This window comes from Vespa mandarinia, chromosome 13 (assembly GCF_050613455.1).
Source record: "Vespa mandarinia isolate Hongniang chromosome 13, ASM5061345v1, whole genome shotgun sequence".
Lineage (NCBI taxonomy): Eukaryota > Metazoa > Arthropoda > Insecta > Hymenoptera > Vespidae > Vespa > Vespa mandarinia.
In genome coordinates this window covers 3,762,827-3,787,311 of record NC_140822.1, presented here as the reverse complement: position 1 = coordinate 3,787,311, position 24,485 = coordinate 3,762,827, and the positions used below count along the sequence as shown (strand labels likewise).

At 28.5% G+C, this 24,485-nt stretch overlaps 1 protein-coding gene across 7 annotated transcripts in view; it reads left to right on the top strand.

Moving 5' to 3' along the window:
• Positions 1-24,485, top strand: part of LOC118444329 (protein Skeletor, isoforms B/C) — a 106,757-nt gene that overhangs the window by 51,458 nt on the left and 30,814 nt on the right. For all 7 annotated transcript variants that reach the window (XM_085660844.1, XM_085660842.1, XM_085660839.1 and 4 more), the window contains 2 exons: positions 14,105-14,327; positions 17,123-17,234. In XM_085660844.1, coding sequence (XP_085516970.1) covers positions 14,105-14,327; positions 17,123-17,234 — 335 coding nt within the window. The remainder of the gene's footprint in view (positions 1-14,104; positions 14,328-17,122; positions 17,235-24,485) is intronic.

Below are 24,485 nucleotides of genomic sequence, written 5' to 3'. Positions count from 1 at the left end.
TTATTGTTGAAAATTATATTTTTTAATATTAATTAAATGACGGATTAAAAAGGAATAAAAAGAAAAAAAGAAAAAAAAGAAAAAAAAAAGAAAAAGAATACGGAAGAAAATTTATACGTACGATACCAACTAGTCGACGAATATTTTATTTCAATTGTGATTTTCATCCAAATTGCCCGATTTAATTTTATTTTCGACGATCGAACAAATACAAGAACAAATCACAATACGATATTCAATGATAACAAATAATAATTAAATTAATAAAAAGCATACATAATTATAATGTAATTAAATTAAATATTTCTTGATATTTGATTCACGTTCGTTTAATAATAATAACAATAATGATAGTAATAATAATAATAATAATAATGATAATAATAATAATAATAATAATAATAATAATAATAATAATAATAATAATAATAATTTTTTCTTTATAAATCTTTCTAATCGCATTTATTATTATTATTTTTCTTTCCTTTTTCCTTTTTTTCCCTAATTCAATGACCAGTCAATTTGTAATAAAATTTGATTACTTCATTTTATAATTTGTCCGGACGGATATTTTCAATTAACGCAAGAGATGCAATGGACGTATTTTAATAACTCCTTTGTCCCCGGACCCCTCGTGCTCTATTGGTACGATTAAGAGAGCAGCCCCCCCCCCCCGCTCCTCGATATTATCTGCAAGATATTTCGTACTTCATTCATAAGAGGAGTGAGAGCAAGGAGAGACATTGCAGTGTGCGGAGCTGAAGGAGAATGGGAAGCGGGGAGGGGTGAGGAGAGGAAGGTAGGGGAGGGGGAGGCTGTCAGCAGTTTATGTAATATGGTTAATGCTTTTGCGATAGGGAAAATATTTTACAAAGTAAAATTGAAATATTAATTTAACGTGTATTTTCATTTCACACACACACATGTACGTATAGACATATACATACGGATTTTATAGTCATTATTTCCTAATTTATAATTCAATCTCGTTTTATTTATTTTGTTAGTTTATGTATTTATTTATTTATTTATTTTTTATCGTTTTATTTTTCTTTCTGTTTATATGCTTTGATTTTATACGAGTTAATTAATTATTGTCAGAAGATTGTATACATTTTTTTTTTTTTTTTTTCTTTCATAACCGGATGTCTTTTCTATTCTGTATTTTATTTTTTAACAGTCTTATGTAAAAAAATAATATAGATTAAAATAAAAAATTAGTTATATCAATATTATTATTGTTATTGTTATTATTATTATTATTATTATTATTATTATTATTATTATTATTATTATTATTATTATTATTATTATTATTATTAGTATTATTATTATTATTACTATTATTATTACTATTATTTATTATTATTTATTATAAATACACGTTACATATATATTATTATTCTATTTATATATTTTGAAAAATTCTACCATCGTTTTATTTACACATTGAAAGAAAAAGAAAATATATAATATTGAAATTTTATATTCACTCGTATACATACAAATACGTATACATACAATATATACGTATGTGTATATATATATATGTGTGTGTGTGTGTGTTTATCTTTATATAAACTTCATTTGAAAAATATTCGGTTCGAGGTAATGAAATAAAAGAGTAAAACAAAAATAAAAATAATCTCTTTTCTCTCGTACAATTCGTATATATTTTCTATTCTCTTGTCTTGAAGGAAAAAAAAAGACAAAAAAAAAAGAAAAAAAAAGATAAGAAAAGTATCTACCGAAAAAGTTCTCGGTCTCACGAATCGTGTTATCAAATACACATACATACACATACACATACACAAGCCTACAACCACTTTTCCACTTTCCATCCAATACAGATTCGATTTTCATGGGTTTCAATAACTCGAACTAGTCGAAGGATAAGGTACATCACAGTGTCAATTTTATCGAACTCTATCTCTTTTTATCTCTGTATCTACCTCTTTCTCTCTCTCTCTCTCTCTCTCTCTCTTTCTCTCTCTCTCTTCGATACTATTGTTTATTCGTTTGATGGACACGATAGTATGGACTTATAAAGAAATGGAAACGTGTTGTTCAGAATATGATGACAAGGGGCCCCTTTAAATAAGATGTCGTAAAAACATAGAAAGCATATCTGGCCTTGGTCGGCACGTCGAAGCATACAGACAGTTCGATATTGCAAAGGGTGACGAGGATGGGAAGGTAGTAGGAACGGAGGGAGGGAGGGAGGGAGGTTGGTCTTAATGCATTTGGTGTGGTAGCACTGGTACGCATCAGCAAGCACCCTTTCTGCAAGCTCAGCTTGTACTCTCTCTCTCTCTTTCTCTCTCTCTCTCTTTGTTTCCACTCTACCTTCCAAATACATTTACACACACACACACACACACACATACACGCACGCACATGTATATACAATCTAGTCCTCGTCCTTTTCTCTATAGTTACGTCCCTCACCACCTTCTACACCACCCTCACTTTCTCTTTCCACCTTCTCTTCATCTCAACCCCCAACCCTCTCACACCACTCGTTTCCCCCCCATTTCCTCCCTTCTTTCGCTCACTCTATCTCTCTCAAGAGAGAGAAAGAGAGAGAGAGAGAGAGAGAGAGAGAGAGAGAGAGAGAGAAAGAGAACGAGAGTATAATAATGGCTGTAAAACGAAGCAAGCAACCCCCTTGGCTTTAATCTCTTAACGGGCAAACGACAAAAAATATCATTCATATTCCTCATCGACGGAATCGGACGAAAACGAGAACAGGTTTCTGGTACGGATCAATTAACAGATTGCCTTGTTTCTATCTTGGCTATTCGAGAATCGAACAGTCGATTTTTTTCGATCGATGAACTTGGATTAATTACCTATATGAAGGTGATTTCTTATCTCTTTTTCTTTTTCTTCCGTCCTTTTTTTTTTTTCTCTTTACATTGTTACTTCTTTCGTTGCTATTACTGTTGCTATTGTTTTTTCTATTATCATTGTTGTTTTTTCATTGTGTATTTGTTCCTTATTTTGTTCCAATTTGTTTCCATCGATTTATTTGCTTTATTTGTTTTCTGTTCTTTTGCATTGTTATATTACTATCGATTTATTTGTTACGTTAGTTTTTCCTTTTTTTTCTTTTTTTTTTTGCCTTTTGTTTCTTTGTTGCTTCGTTTTTTGTTTCCATCGATTTATTTGCTCCATTTGCTTTTTCTTTTTGTTCTTTGTTATATATTTTTTTCTTTTTTTTTCTTTTTTTTTTCTTTTTTTTTTAATTCTTTTTTCAAAATGGAGGAAAGGGAAAGAGATTAAAACTTTAAGGAATCATATTCATTATTTACGAGTTAACATTATTTACAATGTTTGAATATAACAATGATTAAATATATATATATATATATATCTTTTCATAAATTATTGATTTAAAACGTTTTTTGAAATGCTTTGAAAGCGATCAAATAATAGTAAAAAAGTATTTAGAATGATATTATATATATATGTATTTAATTATAGCTGCTAGTGAATTAGTATTGGTGAATTAGTGTTATTATTATTATGATAGTATTATAATATAAAGAAAATAATGAAAGAGAAAAGTGAAAAAACAGAAATAAAACAAAAAAAAAAAAGAAACGAAAAGGAAAGTAAAAAAGAGAAAAAATAAATAGCAAATAGTTTTCTAATAGGTCCTTACAAAAGTATAATAACTCATTACTACTATATCCACATTTAATAAACATCGAGCTTTAATTTACAATTAAATAAAGATCATTGAACTGTTTAGAATATTTCCAATACTGTAGATAAAAATCATAATCATACTATTCGTTGCGCCTATTTAGGATTTAATTTGTATTTTAATAAAAAAAAAAAAAAAAAAAAAAAAAAAAAAAGAATAAATAAATAACAAGAACACAAAAAAGAATCGAAAAGAATAAGATTTATAGAAAAAAAAAAGAAAAAAAAAGAAAAAGAAAGAAAAAAAAAGTAACAAGAACACGAAAAGAATCAAAGAAGAAAAAGAAAAGTAAAGAGTAAATAATAGTAAATAATAGAAAGAATAAATAATAGTAAATAGAATTTCTGATGGGTCATTACAAGAGTATATAATATAACTCTCTGTCGCTATATACAATATATCATCCTGCATTCGTTACGATCCGAAATCCGAATACTCTATGAACTCCGTCGAGTTCGCACATTGCCAACTAACTTCTATCGCAGATCCCTTGTTACGTTACTTTCGAATTCTCACTTCTCCTGAAGAGGATAGCAGCTACATAGCTCGGAAGCACTTAGAAAATCGATAAGCCCTGGCTCTGGCTCACTTGATCCGCCGTTGGCTGGTGCCAGGCCATATCTTGATTAAAATCAGTGCCACCAGTTCTCTCTCTCTCTCTCTCTCTCTCTTTCTTTCTCTATATCTCCATCTCCCTCTATCTATCTATCTATCTACCTATCTATCTCTTTTCTTTCTTCATCCCTTACCCAGCAATTCCACCCCCTCCATGGACCCGACGAATCCGGTTAACGTCTCGTTAACGTCTTAAGTCACCAGCAACCTCCAACTTCTTCCTTCTTCTTCTCTCTCTCTATCTCTTTATCTCTCTCTCTCTCTCTCTCTCTCTCTCTCTCTCTCTCTCTCTCTCTCTCTCTCTCTCTTTATCTCTCTCTCTCTCTCTCTCTTATTCTCAAGACAATAGAATCGAGTTTACTCCAAAGTATTTGTATTCATGACGACAACGACGACGACAACGACGACGACAACGACGACGACGACAACGACAACGAGAAGAAGAAGGACAATGATGAAGGAATGAAAAAAAAAAAAAGAAAAATTAAGAAAAAAAGAGTGGAAAAAGAAAAGGAATGGAAAAAGAAAGGAAAAAAGAAAAATGATGAAGGACGTGCGTTTCTTTCTTCTGTTTTTTCTTTCTATTTTTCTTTTTTTCTTTTTTCTTCCTTTTCTTTTTTTTTTTTTTCAATCACCTCCTCCTACTCCCCTCCGCATGAAAACCTTTCAGTTCCTTTTCTCTCTCTCTCTCTCTCTCTCTCTCTCTCTATTCGAATGCAACGGCATATCGAAAACCCTTATTCAGAGATTATTTTCTTCGAACGGGTTGAATCTACTTCTTCCTCGTTATCGAGTACGAAACGAGCGTTATCATGTGCGACGGAATCGTCGTAAGTGAAAGTGAAATCGATCGGACTAACTCAACGTACTAGTTATTCGTTCCTCGTACTAGTTGCGAAACGAATCGTTTAAATGCAAAACTCGTTATCCATCCTCGTTATCTATTTTCCACACTCTCATTTCTTTCTTTTTCTTTTCTTTTCTCTTCTTTCCCTCTCCCCTCCCTTGCCTCCCTGCCACTCTTCCCACCTACCTCCCTTCCCCGTCCCACGAAGGAAGTAAGAAAGAATTTTCACGAAAATTGAGAAATCGAAAGAATATTATTAATATGTAAATCATTTTGTTATAATGTAAAATCACTTTTAATATATAAAATTAATCTTATTAATGTGAATATTATTATTATGTAAAGTAAATTTAATATATTGTTAATATATATATATCGTTTTGTATTAAAGTGATGACTTTTGTGTACAAGAAAAGAAAAGAAAACAAAAAAAAAAAAGAAAAAGAAAAAGAAAAAGAAAGAAAGAAAAGAAAGAAAAAAAGAAAAAGAAGACAACGTAATCGAACGTTGGAGTAATCAAAAAAAAAAAAGAAAAAAAGAAAAGAAAAAAAAGAAAAAAATGAAAAAAAAATAGAATCAAGAGAAAATTTTATATAAATATATCATTTGGAATGAAATTAATGACTTTTGTCAGGACGATGTTTGAAATGTTGGCGGGCAAAACAAAAAAAAGAACAAAAAAGAAAAAGAAAACACGATTAATGTAATCGAACGTTGGAATGATCAAGAAAAAAAAAAAAAGAAAAAGAAAAAAGAAGATAAGAAGAAACAAATAAATAAATAAAAAAGAAGAGAATAATAATAGAGCAAAAATTGTTCATAATTCGTTTTAAAGAACAATTAAATGGATATTTAAGATGAATCATTTGGAAAAGAATGTATTATAATATTTTTCAATAGTTCGTCTCGAAAGATGATGATTTAAAAGATTTTTTTAATAATTATGTTCCCCTTCGGGACCTTTTTTATTTCTCTTTTCTTTTTTCTTTTGTAAATCACGTCACATGTCAAAGCGTAAGAAAAATGTTAACGTCCATCTCTAAAGAAGAATGATATTATGAAATGAAGAATTAATGGAATTATTGTGTCTCGTCGATGTACTTTTTCGAAGGAAAAAGAAAAAAAAGAAAAAAAAAAGGAAAAAAAAAAGAAGAAACAGGAGAAAAAGAAAGAAAGGAAAAAAAAGAAAAGAAGAAAAAGTAAAAAAAAACAAAAAAAAAACAAAAAGGAGAGGAAAAAATCGATCGTTGGAATAATTATTCTCTTGAATATTTCGAACAACATTGTTATACGCGAATAATATTTTTTCTTATTGGGCGAGTATTTAATTAATGCCTCAGGTCATAATATATTTGATAAATGATATCTTCAAATCCTTTATATATATATATCGCGTATGTACATTACCTACGTGCCTATATACGTATTAGTTTGAAAAGCAGACGTCAAATCGGCTGAATCAACGTACATATATACACCCCCTGATACCAGGTCCGGTAGAAGTTTTCGACACCATTGTACGTTCGCAATATGCTTTGTGCCAGGAAGCCTCGAGGCTAACCTAAGCCCCAACGGTGCCCCATAGAAAAAGAGAGAGAGAGAGAGAGAGAGAGAGAGAGAGAGAGAAAGAGAGAATCTCTCTGACTAACATAAGATCCTCCTGTGTCGAGGGATCTATTCGCAAGGACCTATGCGCAATTCGAAGACTCATCGACGTATAAGGGGCCATCAGAAAGAGACGAGTATAGAGGTAGATATATGAAGAGAAAGAGATAGATTATATAGAAAGAGAGAGAGAGAGAGAGAGAGAGAGAGAGAAGAAAAACGGCTGCTGTTTACTCTGCTCAAATGTTGACCAAGCTCCCTCCTGCACTCTAGGACCATATCCTGCTTTCAGACGAACCTCTCAGAAACTGCAGGGTGCTTTGATCGAAACTCCGGGAAGACGTCCATCATGAATAACGTCGACGTTGCGTTGAGTATCATCGCGAATTTAATAGGTCATAACTACGATGATTAGAAAGAAATTTATAAACTTATGAAGAATATATTAACACGCTATAGAATCTTTTATTTTATGATATAATTTTATAATCAATAGAGATTTGTATAGTTATGTATATTGAAAGTCATTGATTGAGAGTTTAATGTTAATCATGATGGGTGATTGGAAAAGAAGTTTATTTAAAATACAATTTGTTCGAATCTGACATAGGATATAATAGAAATTATATAATAAGAAATTTTAGCAATGAATAGAACAGATAGAATAAATAATAAGATTTATACGGAAAGGAGTACTGAAGATTATTACTAAAATTTAACCACTTGCGATGTAAAGAAATTCACGATTGACGTGCCACGCCACGTCAATTTTTCTTTCTGCAACAATCGCCTGACGACGTGTTACACACGTCGCTGGTGTTCCGGTAACAGAAGCATCTTGACGTACATGGCACGTCTTCCCACCGCAAGTGATTAATGGGTCATAATCAATGGGTAATTAGATAAACATTTATGCACATATAATATAATTTGTTTGATTAGAATAAAAATTAATGTGCAAATGTAATTTTGGTAATATTTACTTGATATAAAATCTGCAATTATATAAACCCTAACAACTAATATAACAATGTAATAAATATTAAGATTATAACAGTATAATAAGATATAATAGTGTAATATATATATATATATTTTTTTTTTTTTCACATATTTAAAATTACTTAAAAGTCATTCCTAGAATTTTATTAATCATAACCAAGTTAATTAGAAAAAAAAAAGAAAAAAAAACATTTATATACCCTACAATTTATTTAATCCTAATATATAATTTGCAATAATACAATCAACAAACATTAACAACGATTATAACGATATAATAAATATCAGAATTTACTTATTGAGATTTAAATAGTTAAAATCATTGCTGAATTTTAATAAAATGATCTAAGGGATGATAAACAACAAAAGAAAAAAAAAAGAAAAATTGGAAAAAAAGAAAAGAAAAAAGAAAAGCTGCAAAAGAAGAGAAAAATAATTTACACTTCAGTATTTTTCGTACGATCATTTTTACGGAAATAAAATGAACCTACGATATTGATTGAAAACTTGATAACTAATTGATAGGTTGAAATTAATGATCGAGAGAATAAAAAAAATTGGCTACACGGTGAACATCGAGTATCATTGATGTGAGCTCAATGGATCGTAACAGGTTGATCAAGAGAAAAATAAATAAAATAAAGAAAGAAACAAAAGGAAAAAATAAAGGAAAAAAAAAAAAAACGAAAAAAAAAAAATAACAGATCATATTTTCATTCGCACTGTCTGACATCATGAAATAAAATTTACGATTATTCGAAAGCTCAGAAATTGAATATATAATTGAAACAACAGTTGATTAAACAACAATATGGCCATTACAAGTAGCATCAACGTCCATTATAGGTGAGAGTAGTTTATTACTGTATAATGGGTGATCGGGAAAAAAAGAATTATATCACTCGCACACACACACACATGAACGTACGTATATATATATATATATCGGTTTGTTCTAATCGATAAAATATTTTTTTATAAATATCGTAACAAAAAAAAAAAAAGAATAAAAAAATAAAGAAATAAAAATGAGAAACAAAAATATATATATAAAAAAAAAAGAACTGAAGAAACAAATGAATGGGATACATAGAAATGGTTATAATAAATTTATAAAATAAGAGAATTTAAAATATTTAAAATAAAGTTAGGCCTTTCTTACTCCTATGCCCGTTAATTCGTCGCGGTGATTATAGATCCATTAGCGTGGCAGCCAACAAATAGCATGGTACAATCCAATAACCATCCATGGGCCATAATAAAAGGGAAGGCGGTTTAGGCACCAGTCAGGGGTAGTTTAACTTGCTGTTGGTTCCTACACCTTCCTAAACGTATATTCGTGTCAGTATTTATATATATATATGTTAATGTGTGAGTTTACGTATGTGTGTATGTCTCTCTCTCTGTGTGTGTGTGTGTCTGTGTATCTTTGCGTCTGTAAACTATTTGTCTTACCAAATCGTATTGGAACTTAATTCCTTCGTTAATGTTCGAGCATCAAATGCAAATTGGATTTGTAAATTTTACATATTTTCATTATTTCTTTTTATTTCATTTTATTTCCTTTTCTTTTTGTCTTCCTTTCCTTCTTCTTTCTTTTTTTTTTTTAATTTTTTAGCTTCTTTTAACTTTATTTTTTTGTTTTTGTTTTTATTTACTCATATTTTGTTCCTAATATGGAAATAATTTAGTGTTATTCATTCGTTCGAATAAATTTTGATAAAAGAATCGATCGAAATATAAAATATTGATGTACGAACAATCTACGCAACGTACGGATTTACATAATGTAAAATTAATTTGTAACGTTTGATAAACGTATTAATTTATAAAAATAATTAGTGAAAATAATATAATATTATATTCGTTAAATTAATTTACTATAAATCGTGATATAATAATATTTTAATTTTTCAGCAGTTGTAAAATCTGTGATAAATTTATAATCGAGCGATTTACGATTTATACGGGGTGTTCAAATAATTTATCTTGGAAAAAATTAATTACGTTCGTCGATACTTTTTCTTTTCTTATATCATTTTAAAATAAATATCTTTCAGATTAATTTTATAAAGTTTCATCTTTCTTTCATGATATTACATCGAGATTTGATAACGTTTATTTAAAAAAGAAAATAAATAAATAAATAAATACATACATATATGAATATATATATATATTTTAATTATCATAATTTTATTTTTTTTTTTTTAAATATATTTATTAAAAGTTAACTTATTAAAAATTTACTTGATTATTTAAAATAAATTACATGAAATAAATTTATTTAAAAAAAAAATAATTAAATAAATAAATGAATATATATATATAAACATTTATTATAATTATTATAATTTTATTTCTTCTTTTTTAAATATATTTATACAAAACTTATTTATATATTTGAAATAAATTATCTTAAATATATTTATTAAAAAAAAAAAAAGGAAATAAATAAATGAGTGAATAAATAAATAAATAAATAAATAAATAAATAAATAAATAAATAAATAAATAAATAAATAAAGTACATAAATATATTTTATTATTTATTATGTAAAAGTTGTACGTAGGAAAATATGTAAAAGATTAAAACAGACGAACGATTTCGATAGTTTACGATACGTAACACTTTACGTGGCCACATTGTATATAATCTGTATATAAAACTACGTAGGTGGTAGTTTCGACACCCCCGCATGACCAAGCAGATAACGATCATTGAGTTCATTGTCGCATCAACGTAATATCCTGTATATCTCTGAACGCCCACCTCCGCCCACCTTCACTCCATCCACCCTACCGTTTTCTTTTTATAAACGAATAAGGGTGGAGTTCTTCATAAGGATAGAAAAATAAGACAAGGGGATGAAAGGACACGTTGAAGTAAGAAGGAGTTGGATGAGGACGAGTGCGAATCCTTTTTCAAGAGTACACCAGTCACATTGACGGTGAATGTCAACGAACGGGGTAAATGGGAAAGGAGGGTAGATCGAGGGTGAGGGTGCACTAAAAGCTCCCGTTTATGACTTTTGGCTAAAGACCGAGCCCGATTAGATCAGTGGTGCTGATTATCACCAATTCGATCTTCGTCTTCCTTCACCGTTTGACAAATTTTTTCATATCTTTTTATTTATTTGTTATATATATATATATATATATATATATATATTTATTATATGTTGTATTTTATATATATATATATATATGTTATATATTATTTATTTATTTTTAATTTTTTTTTACTTTATATTATGCATTAATTATTTCATTAATTTTTGATTTTTTTGAAGATGATAATATTTAGATATTAAAACAAACAAAGAAAAATATATATATATATTTATTTGTAAATGATTTATTTGTAAACTTTTATTTTTTTGACAAAATTTCTGAAAATCTTTTTTGTTTAATAAAACAACATATAATATGAAAATATAATTACGTATATTGATTTATAATATTTTTTAATTAAATGAATATATGTACATGTATATATATATATATATATTGTTTTATAAGAATTAAATAAACGTATATAAATTAAATTGATAAATTAGATTGTAAAATCTAATTATTAAATTGAAAAAAAGAAAAAAAATCAAGAATTCTGACCATTTTGAAACTGTAATACTAATTATACTTTCCAATTTTAATTTATTGATTGAAGTCTAACTCTAGTTTTATTGTAACAAATAGAGTCTAACTCTATTTATTACTTTTTTTCTTTTCCTTTTCTTTCTTTAACCACTTTTAAATTCAATAACAAAATATTATTATTGTCACACAATTATTTCCTATAAGTATATAATTTTTACACTATAAAACATTTGCATAATAATGGTCTGTGTGTAGTTTGTGTATGTAAGTAAAAAAAAAATAGAAAGTAAACAAAAAGAAAAAGCAGAAAAAAGAAGCAAAGAACACACGTTAAAAATTGAATTTATTTCTTTTTTTTTTCTTTTTTTTTTTTTTTTTTTTGTCAATTTTACGACAAACGTCAGTCAAAATTACAACTCTTTGTTCGAGAAGTTACGAAACAGAATAGATGGACAAAAAAAAAAGAATAAAAACGTTCGAAGTGAGGGTAAAAAGAGAGAGCGAAAGAGAGAGAGAGAGAGAGAGAGAGAGAGAGAGAGAGAGAGAGAGAGAGAGATAGAGAGAGAAAGAAACAGTAAAAAAGAATAAAAAAAAAAAAAAAGAAACAACACAACACGAAGTAGTCGATCGGTGTCGACTAGCGTCATTCGAACGACATTGTATAAGGGGTGAACAGGGGAAGGAATAGAAGGGTGGTCTAAAAGCTTCGACCATGCATTTCAGATAAAGACCGACATGGACGAAGCGTTAATTATCGTCCTAGCTGGTTTCATCGTAAATCGACATGCGAACGTGTCATGTGTGATCCTTGGGTTGATTGTCCCTTAAATAATCCTACTGATTGTCGAAGGAAAGAGGATAATACAAAGAAAAAATAAAATAAAATAAAATAAAATAAAATAAAATACAAGGGAGAAGGAATATATTCTCAACGCAATCTCAATCTACCCTTTTGAAAGAAAATATTATTACATATTTTCATAATTAACGTCGTTTATTTCATTAATACGTCTTCATTATTTCATAAAACGTCGTTTATTTGATTAATATATCTATAGATATATAATTTTGTAAAATTATATTTTACATTAAATGTAAAAATATTGAAATACGTTCGAAGGAAAAATATTTCTTCGAAAATATTATTATCGATTAAAATAAATTTTCACTTTTTATTATTATTTTTTTTTCTCTTAAGTTAATGTCTATTTAGAAGATTATTGTTTTATTGTCAATAAAAAATATATTTATTTAAAATATATCTATGTATGTTATTATATGTAAATGTCATTGATGAAATAAATTGTTTAAAATATTGTAATATATTCGTGAGGATATATTTATTTTAAAAATGTTTACTGTCAATATCGAATAAATATATTTAATTCAAAAATTATTCGACGAACAAAATGTTTTACTTTTAAATAATACAAATAAAATAAAAAATTATTTACACTTATATTTATTATTATTTTTATTATTTATTATAATTGTTAATATAATTATTACTATTATTATTATTATTATTATTATTATTATTATTATAAAAATGGATTACATTAAGTAAAAATAATTCTTATCTTTTAAATTATTCATATAAATTATTTTTAAATAAAATAAAATAATTATATATATATATGAATATATTTCATTACTTCATCATAATTATATTACATTATTATTATTATTATTATTATCATTATTATTAATTAAATATATAAATATATAATTGTTAATTGACATATATATATATAACAATTAATATTAATTTGTTCTTTCAAATTTTTAATAATTCAAATAACTATAATATTCTGATTTTTTCGTTCGAATTTGTTAGCCATTAGCAAAAATGCTTTATGAGCTTTATGAGCTTCAAGTTGCAAGTGAAATGAAATTCATGCAAATCGTTATAAAGTCAGTTTCTCTTCGGTTTGTTACCATCATCGTATCACTTTTGTATCAAATAGACGATGCGTTATATCCTATGGAGTTTAAACGCACGTTTAGTTATTCAGAAATTTCATCGTAAATATATATACGAATAATATCATTATAATGTATAAAATAATATAATGTAAATATATATATATATATATATATATATATATATAAAATTTTATATTAATTATATTATTAAATGATCACTATAATATTTATAATTGTGTAAAATATAATAAAATATAATTTAAAATAAAATTTTAAATATATTCGATATAATTAAATAATATATTTACTAAAAATATTCTTATATAGTAATACATTAATATTAATTATATACATATACAATAATTATTATTATTGTATATAATGTGATTTGATAATATTGTTGATACTATATCTTATATCTTTCAATTATATCCTATATATTATTATTCTCTATTATTATTATTATATTATATTTAATTTTATTATATTAATTTTATTTATTTAATTCTATTATTTAGTTCTATTGCAAGTAAAAACTTAATAATAAATTAATAAAATAAATATTATATAAAATAAATATTAAATTGTAAACATTTATATGCTTGCTTAATTTTATTATACATAAATAAATAAATAAATAAATAAATAAATATATATATATATATATATATATATATATATGCGTACATATTTAAATATGAATTTGAATGAGTTTGTTGTTCTAATGTAGAAATTAATTATTAAAAAAGATTAATTATTAACTATTAAAAAAGTTTTATATTTATTTTTGATTTCAGGACAGGCGAAAAATGGACCGAACTATGGAAGGGAGATCGGTTCGTTTCAAGAATATGCACACGGTATCAAAGGGATTATATATGCCGCAGACGATAGTACGATATTCATAAAAGGATTCTCTTATGATGGAAGAGGTCCAGATGCATATTTTTGGGTCGGCAATAGTACAAGACCCAGTCCCGACGGTTACATCGTACCATATCCCGAAGATTACAAGGGCAGGTAAATAATCTTTAAGTGTATAACAATTTAATATGAACTTTTTTATATATTCCAATTGAAAATAAATAAAAAAAAAAAAAAATCAAAAAGAAAATCTTTATCCAGTCAACTGCATATCTAGTAACGAACGAATCTTTTCTTTTTCTTTTTTAAGAAAAAAAAAGAAAAAAATATATATATATATACATAAGTTAAAAAAATAAACAAATAAAAAATATTAGATAAAGTAAAACAAGAATCGCACGATACGATTCGTAGAAAAAAAAAAGAAACAAAAATTTTTGTTTTAAATACGAATGCGAGACGAATGAAAAAAAAAAAGAAAAAAAAAAGAAGATGAAAAAATAAAGATAGAAAAGAAACTAAAGTAGAAAAGAAGAGAACATTTAAAAGCTTTACAAAATCATTTGTTTCTTCAGATGTGATCGTTAAAAAAAATACAAAAATACAAAAATAAAAAAAAAGATATATATATATATATATATATATATATATATATATATATATAAAGAAAAACAAAAGAAAAAAATTTAGAAAGAAATCGTCCCTTCGATAAATTAGAAAGATTTAGAACGATTTTTAACTCTACGTTATATGTCTATCTATCTATCTCTATCATCGATAAAAACATACATTGATGACACATTGGATGTACATATGTAATAATAGTACACGGTTGATTCGGATCGTAATAAAGTGCTCGCAGACACGAGAATCCGGACGAGATCGGCGTATAATTCCCGTTTTATTAACTGCGAGCATCCCTAGCTCGCGATCCATTCGTCCGGTCCGTGTCCCTCTTTCTATTTCCCTTTTGAAATACCCCCACCCCATATCATACCAACCATCCCACTCCTTACCATTTCCCTCTTACCCTCTATTTCTATCTCTTTCTATCTATCTATCTACACGACACACACATACACATACACACATACACACACACACACACACACACACATACGGATTTCTATTCAACACAAGTAACGACACACTTTTCCTCGTTGGTTCCATGCTACCGAGCACAACAAGCTCTTTGAGTTTCATTTCGTCCGTTGGTTACGGACTACCGCGTTTGCCCACCACCACCACCATCACTACCATTTACTATTACTACCATCACCACTATCATTATTACTACCACCATCACTGCTACTACTACTACTACTATCATATAATCATCATCACCACCATCACCGACGCCTTCGTCCATTCCCTTGCTTTTAGGTTCATAACTCTTAGTACGTATGCGGTCCCTGACCACATCTACAACTTCCTTTTGTGTTGTCCTCCCTTCGCTCACGCTAAGATATGTGCCTCTAACACACCTATCCTCCTCTCCCCCTCCCCAATCCCCTACCTCGGTCAATGAAAATGATTAAACTTTGGTAAATCGTCTTTAATCGTTGATCACGGAGAATAACCAAGAGATTAATGGATCTCGTTATATGTTATATTTATTTGTATTTCTATAAGTTCTATTTCCATCGACTCTTTTTCTTTTTTCTTTTTCCTTCCTTCCCGTCCCCCCCCCCCTCTCCCCCTCACCCACCCGTAGGAAATACTTCTTTTTCGAAAATGAAATTTTTCCACCGTCTTCCTTCTCCCCTTCCTCGAACTACCCCTTTGGTCATCATATCTTAATAAACGATCGTTTAATATTAATAATATTATTGAGTTGTTACGTGTTAATAAATGTTAATAATGTTGATAATGCTATTAATATAGTAATATTATTATTATTATTATTATTATTATTATTATTATTATTATTATTATTATTATTATTATTATTATTATTATTATTATTATTATTAGCGAAGTATTTATATAAATTTGATATTTTTGGGAAAAGTTAGTAAAACGTAAAAGTATTAGTTTAGAATATACTTAATAGATTTTATCGATTGTTAATTGATTGATTGATTGATTGATTGATTGATTGATTGATTGATTGATTGATTGGACGAGGGGGGTTAATCATTGAATTACAGACTTTATCGGTTTTCATTTGAAGAATGTTATATCGAAAATTATATCAAAACTTTTTCTATAATGATTATATTATGAAAATCATTTTATCGATCAGTTCAGATCTAATCGTTTGACGCGACAAAGAAAATCGTGGAGTTGATTTTAGATTTTTTTCTCTTTTTTTTTTTTTTTTTTTTTTTTAATATGTACATATATTATTTATTTTCTTTTTTCTCTTTATTGAAAGAATTTCAAAAAGGATATTTCCATCGGTATATCAATTTATAAGATAAATTGATCGATTTTGGCCCAGAATCAAATGATTTCGATGATTAATTCGATGTTTAATTGAATTTTTTTTTTCGTTGAGAGAGAAGAGAAATTGATCTAGAAAGCAAACATTGTTCTTTGAAAATCTAAAAAAAATTGAAATCCATCAATTAATTTTTTTCGCAGACCATAAGATCAAGTTACATCGACTAAAATATAATTGAACAAGTATCCTTTTTGAGATGTTTGGGGAGGGTGTGTGTGTGTGTGCGTGTGTGTGTGCGTGTGTGTGTGTAGTGGTGAAAATAAAAAAAGAATTTTCAATTATTCAATTCCGAGCTATCTGAATTGATGAAATTGTTTCTCTCGCTTTTGTTTCTTTTTTCGTTCCTCTTTTTTTTTTTTTTCTTTTTTTGTCACAGAAAAGTTTCTATGAATGACGTTGTTTTATCATTTTCGTTCTAATCGCGAAACAATATAGATATCAATACGATATTTAAATATAATTGTCGTTCGATTGTAATATCGATTTTTCTTTTTCCATTTCCCAGAGATCCACCAGTATTGAAGGCATTCGACAATGCCGACATTGTCTTAAGGTTACCACAAGGGAAACGCTTGCGAGACATTAAATGGCTAAGCGTTTGGTGCAGAAGATTTACCGTGAGTATATATCGATCGTTATATCATGAACTTTAAATAATACATAACCGACCTACGTAACGTAAATCATAAAGATTATTATATCAACAGCTCTGAAAAAAAAAACAAAAAAAAAAGAAAAAAAACAAAAAAGACAAAAGAAAAAGAAAAACTCAGGAATGAAATTGAAATTATTATCGATTGAGATTTATTAAATTGTTATAATAAATCGGGATGTTTCTTAACGATCATCTAAATCAATTTAAACCTTCTTCGTTTAAAGATTAGATATTAACTGGCAATAAAACGTAATAAAATCGTATTGATTATTATTATAATTAGGACAGAATATATTTTTATTTTTTTTTATTTTTCTTATTTTTTTTTTTTTTTCTTAGTATGTTTTTATCGAAGAAGATTTTCTTGCTTTAATTATTAGATACAAAAAAATAGAAAATCGCAAAACACAACGAAGTCATAAAGATTATTATACTGGAATAATTAAATAAAATACAGATCACGTTAATGCATTTATTCTCTGTTTTACTTATAAGATTTATCTTATAATGAATCTAGATAGATTTAATACCGTAATTAATTTTCAAATAATTAGGAGAAAATATTTCTTGTCGATTTTTCTAATTCGAATATAATTTTTTTGTTTCAATTATCAGATATAAAAAAGTACAATTATCAATACAACGGAATATTAATTAAAAATTTCAAACAGAACTAAAACATCATCTTAATGAATTTATCTTTTCATAATTTATTATCGATTACTATGACTTATTTAAAGACTATGACTTATGATTTATTAAAGACTATGAGTACGAAATATTTCTTTTCAATATGTCTAATTCAAGGAAGATTTCGTTGAATAAAAAAAAAAAAAAATTACGACCGTATATGCAACGAAGTCGTCAAGGTTAACATACGATAAACTCGTTAAGAGAATACAAAAACGAAAAGAAAAAAAAAAAGAAAAAAAACAGAGAGAGAGAAAAAGAAAAAGAAAAAGAAAAAGAAAAAGAAAAAACTTGGAAATAAATTTATCCCTAGATCAATTGATCCTAGTATATAATCAGCATTAATTCAGATTTAATCCACCATCTTCTTATATAAATAAAGATTAAAGAGAGAGAGAGAGAGAGAGAGAGAGAGAGAGAGAGAGAGAGAGAGAGAGAGAAAGAAAGAGATAGAAAAGTTTCAGTTCTTTGACGTGAGGGTTGGCGAACCCCTAGACGGAGCCCTTTATTTTAAGCGGCACACGATGCACGGAAAATGGAGATAACTTGATTTTTCAGAAGGAAGGGGAGAGAGACAGAGAGAGAGAGAGAGAGAGAGAGAGAGAGAGGTCCATGGGCCCTATCGGATGGGCGCATTCGTGGTCAATGGCGCGTGTGAGATGGATACGGAAACTAAGGATGAACGAAGGAAAAGGAGAAGGAGGAAAGGGAAAAGTTATGGATAGAGGATAGGAAATATGAGTACGAGGAATGATGATGGTAGGGGAGGTGGAACGTGGATGTAGTTATGACATAATCGTAAGCTCGCGAATAGTATGGGTCGAGTATTAAACTGTGCCGGCTGGCCATAACTATACGTAGATATTCGTACGTTTTAAGGGGAGGGGGCAAAGGGAACGGGGGGAGCAGGGTGAGTAGGTGAAAGGATGATGAGAGTTAGCGATGATGATGATGATGATGATGGTGGTGGTGGTGGTGGTGGTGGTGATGGTGTTCTAGGAGAATGAGGGTAGTAAGGTTGGTTGGTTGGTTGGTTGGCTGGTTGGTTGGTTGGATGGATGGTTGGGATGAAGAGCCGAAGGGTAGCTTTGAGACGAGCATATCGAGGCTTCGAGAGGAAGAGAGCTTTTGCTCTTATATTAGGAGGGCTTTAATATCGAAGTCTGAGGGGTGCTCCCGTACCGTGACAACCCTCCATCAGACACGCTCTGTCACCGCAAAACGCGCCCTCTGTGTCCATCCTACCGACGACGGACCTCTCGGCTCTTATACCGGGTGTCTCTTTGACGACAGAGAAAAAGAGAGAAAGAGAGAGAGAGAGAGAGAGAGAGAAAGAGAGAAAGAGAGAGAGAAAGAGAGTGTCTCATCGAACCTTCTTCCCTCCGCACTCCACCCTGCCACCCTCCTTCATCTCACGGCTTCGTCATAGCTTCGTTTTATCTCTTTCTCTCTAGCTCTTTATCTCTATCTCTCCTTTCTCTCTCTCTCTCTCTTTCTCTTTCTCTCTCTTTCTATCTATCTATCTCTATCTATCTTTTTTTTCGTTTCACGATTATTGGTTATATTCTATGAGCTGATATGTATGTATACTCTCTATTCATGATCGAGGCTATATATAAAGATTGTTCTTTTCGAATCTAAAGATTATGTTTGTTAAAAATTTGATCCCTTAAGCCTCTTCCACGTTAATAATACTAACTGCATAGTTAGTCCTACATATAGATAAGTATTTTCTTTTTTTTCTTTCCCCAATTTAATACAATCGATACGCGTTATCAATTAAATGTAATATCGAAAAATTATAATATGAGTTAATACGCGCGCACGCGCACATATTATTATTATTAACATTAAATGAATATTATAATTTATCGTGTTAATTTATGATTATAGATATAACAGTGTTTATGTTATTTAACGTAATTGTCGTATAAAGTTTTATCGTATTTAAACGTTTGACCGATCGTAGAAAAACGATATCCCTTTCTTTATAACTTTAAACTTCCACTCGACAATTCTTATTAAGGAAGAAAGAAGAAGAGAGACGGAGAGAAAGAGATAGAGATAGAGAATGAGAGAGGAGAAAGAAAAAGAGAGAGAGAGAGAGAAGAAAGAGTGACTTTATTCTTAAGTCTCGTTTAAAACTCTTTCTTTAATAGGTTTTCTCTGTGAAACTTTTGCAAGAGATTTGATCCCTCTCTTCTCTCTCTCTCTCTCTCTCTCTCTCTCTCTCTCTCTTTCTGTCTCTCTTTCTCTTTCTCTCTCTCTCTCTCTTTCTCTCTTTCTCTTTCTATGGCAATTCGTAATATTTATCTCTTTCTATCTCTACGTTTGAAAATTGATAGAACCGAAGGAGGACCCGTAAATAATCATGACCTAATAACATTTTTTATTTATCTTTTACAAGAGAAACAAAAAAAAAAGAAAAGAAAAGAAAAGAAAAGAGAAAAATTAGCTTGAAATAAGCGAAAAGTATATCAACCAATGGCAAAGCCTCGTCGTCGTTCTGTTTTATTGATTTTCCACTTGCTACGTTGTTTATTCCACTTACACAACCCTCTCCCTTCATCCCCTTCCTCCCATTCCTGCTCCCCTCATTGCACTCCTCTATCACTTTAATTTCAACTAAATTATAAACTTAATGTATGATTTAGTATGATGAACGAATCTCGCGTAAAATACAAGCGTATCGTTTGATCGATAAGTTTGTGTGAAAAAAGAAAAAAAAAGAAAAAAAGAACAAGAAAGAAAAATACAAAAGGGTTTCTTTACCTTCAATATCATTCAAATCTGTTTTTTTTTTTTTATAAGAGATAACCGTGATTTAATTCCTTTAGTATTCGTAATAAAATTCTTATTTCTAATTATTCTAATTCCATTTCTATTAAAATTTTATTTCATATTATACATGTCGTAGAATGTTTTAATTAAAAAAAAAAAAAAAAAAATAAATAAATAAATAAATAAATAAATAAATTATTTCTTTCCATCTGTCGTTCACATCTAATTCAAATATTTTTGTTCAATTTACTTCTACAATTACAAAATATTTTATTTTTATATTTATATATTAATTTTATAATTTTTATTATAATATATATATATATATATATATATATATGTAATATTTTATAATTTTTTTTCTGATCGTGCAGACATCGATTAGGCATCAAAAAGGAAATAAAACTGAAGAAATAGAACGAAATAAAGAATAAACAAGAGAGAGAAAGAAAGAAAAAGAAAAAAAAGAAATAGAGATATATACAGACAGAGAAAGAAGGGGTAGTTTGAATCATATCGAAGGGTGAAGACCGATACACAGAGGGAGTGGGTGTACAGGGTTTTGCTTGAGTATTTGGTAGACAGTAGCTGTCTGTCAGTCAGGACTCCCTAGTAGAGTTACTTCAGCGAATGTATTGTCAGAATAAACCTTTTTTCTCCCCTCCCCCCCCCCTCTCTCTCTCTTTCTTTCTTGCTTTTCCTTCTTCTTCTTCTTCTTCTTCTTCTTCTTCTTCTTCTTCTTCTTCTTCTTCTTCTTCTTCTTCTTCTTCCTCTATTCCTCTTTCTCCTCTTCCTCTTCTTTTTTTTAGTATTTCTTTCTAAGAGAACCCTCACCCTCTATACCCTCTAACATTCGAGACTTATCGTCTAGCATTGCGAATCCAGCGCTTTCTCGAATCCACCGGGGGTTTCCTTTCAAAAGGTACAGAGATATCCTTCGACGATATCAAACCACCGTTCAATGGACCACTGATTCAGATAGGATTTAGTAATTTTTTTTCTTTTTTTTTTTTTTTTTTTCTTTACCTCCTTCACCTTCTTCTCCTCGCCGACCGATCTTCCAACCCCCACACATGCACGTCCTTTTCCCTCGTGCACGTTTTTCTTTCTCTTCTCGTCAAAGCAACGAAGCAACCTAATCTAAGGCTTCCATCCGTTGTCCAAAACGGGCCAGTCGCATTAGATCGCATAGGTATACATTTATGGGATGGACGGGGAGTGGGGGATTGCGGATTATTCTATGAAATCGATTAATCCTTATTGTATTGTAGCAAGGGATATATAGAGATTCAATTTTTTACTTACTTACTTTTTATTTGTTGTTTCTTTTTTTTTTTTTTGTTATCTTGAATTAGTTCGTTCTTTTTATCGTTTATTTTGTTTTTATTTTTTTATTTTTCTTTTGGCTTTTTGTTCTTCCTTTTTTCTTTTCTGCGTTTTTTTTTTTTTTTAATTAATTAATCATGCTCGTCACCGTAAAAGAAATTCGTTCGGTGAAAATTCATCCGAAGAAATTTTTTTTTAAGTATCATTGCATTGCAAGCATTATTACATTGTGATCTTTTATCGATTGGTATCTATTTGATTCGGGGAAGAGGGGGGGGGGCAGCAATAGCAGTATTTTGAAATATTTGTTCGATTATTTTCAAGTAAAATGTGATATAATATCGATATTTAGGAGTATATCGATAATTGACATTTGATCATTTATACTAATTTATACTAATAAAATATATATATATAAATGATTATTTAATTTACGAAAATATTTATAATATAAAAAGATACTTTTATTCGTTTTATTTATTTTTACTTGTTTTTCTTTTTAATTTAATTTATATATATATATATAGAATATATACATAGAATGGAATATATATATATATATATTCTATTCTTCTGTCCTTCTTTTTTTACATTTTTCTTTTTTCTTTTTCCCCTTTCAATTTATTTTCATTTTTTTTTATAAAATAATTGGCAGTTCGTATTATCAAATTCGATAAATGTGTGCGTGCGTGTGTGTGTGCATGCGTGTGTGTGTGCGTGTGTGTGTATGCGCGCGCGTGAATGATTATTTACTTTACGAAAATATTTATAATATAAGAAGATACTTTTATTCTTATTATTTATTTTTATATTTGCCTTAATTCGTTTTTCCTTTTTAATTAATTTATTTATTTACATACACATTTATATATTCTGTTCTTTCCTTCTTTTTTGTCTTCTTTATTCTTTTTTTCCTTTTTCCATATTCAATTCATTTTCATTTCTCGATAAAGTAATTGGCATTTCGCATAATCGAGCGTTTCGATATCGAAACGGACACGCACCCCAATACGAAGGGGGAACGAACCGTAATCCCCGATACGGAATTCAACATAAGCTCTCGATGAAGTTTGTCGAGTCAGCAACGACAGTCGACGATTTCTCTGTCTGCTCTTCTGCGAGAAAAAGAGAGAGAGAAAGAAAGAGAGAGAGCATCGAAGAAAAGGGTCGTCCTTTGGGCGTGTCCTAAGCATTTGCATTTGAATTCACGTTGTCCTGTTCTTGAAACACTGGAGTTAATTAAACGCCTCATAGTTTTCCATTACGTTATATGACGAAGTAAGTACGAATGTTTCTGACACCAAGTGGACGAATAAGTTCCGTTTGCGTATACGTAGAATACAACAATTAATAACTATATACTTATGTGTATATGTACTTAAGTATCTACGTATGTATGTATATATATATATATATATATATATATATATATATATATACATATATATATATATGTACGTATGTATGTATCATATATATGTATATACGTGTGTATGTGTATACATATATATGTATGTATATATGTATCTAGAAACTATCATGAGCTTCGTTATAGCGATAATTATTATTGTTGTTCTTATTCTTCTTCTTATTATTATTTTTTTTTATTATTATTATATTTTTTTAATATTATTATTATTTATTGTTGTTATTATTATTAATTTTATCATCATTAATATTAATATTATTATTTATTACTATTTCTTATTATCATTGTTATTAAATTTATTTTCATTAATATTTTTATTATTACTATTTCTTATTATCATTGTTATTAAATTTATTTTCACTAATATTTTTATTATTACTATTATTAATTTTTTTAATTATTTTTATTATTATTATTATTATAATTATTATTATTATTATCATTATTTGTATTATCATCATCATCATTATTATTGATTATTATTTTTATCATTATTGTCGTCATCGTTATTATTATTATTTTTATTATTATTTTTATTATCATAGTTATTGTTATTATTGTTTTAACACGTCCCTATACGATATACGTTTTAATATAATACGATATCACTTAAGTTCATATATACGTATCATAAGTATATAAATAATTACGTACTTACGATACGTAATATTCGTTTAGTATCTAGACTATTTCGAAAATGGTGGAAATATTACTAACTCTTGACAACCATTTTATATCAACCTACGTATTACTTACTTACTTATTTACTTACTTACTTTCTTACTTACTTACGTACTTACTTACTTACAAGTGCTTTCTAAGCACGTTTCAGAACCACTTGAAAATCGTTCCAGAGCATTGCATTTTCCTCTCTTACCCGCCCCCCCCCTCTCTCTCTCTTTCTGTCTGATATATACGCACATTATAACTTCACAACTAATAGTCGATCACTGAACGGATACGATGACATTGAAACCGCTAAGGATA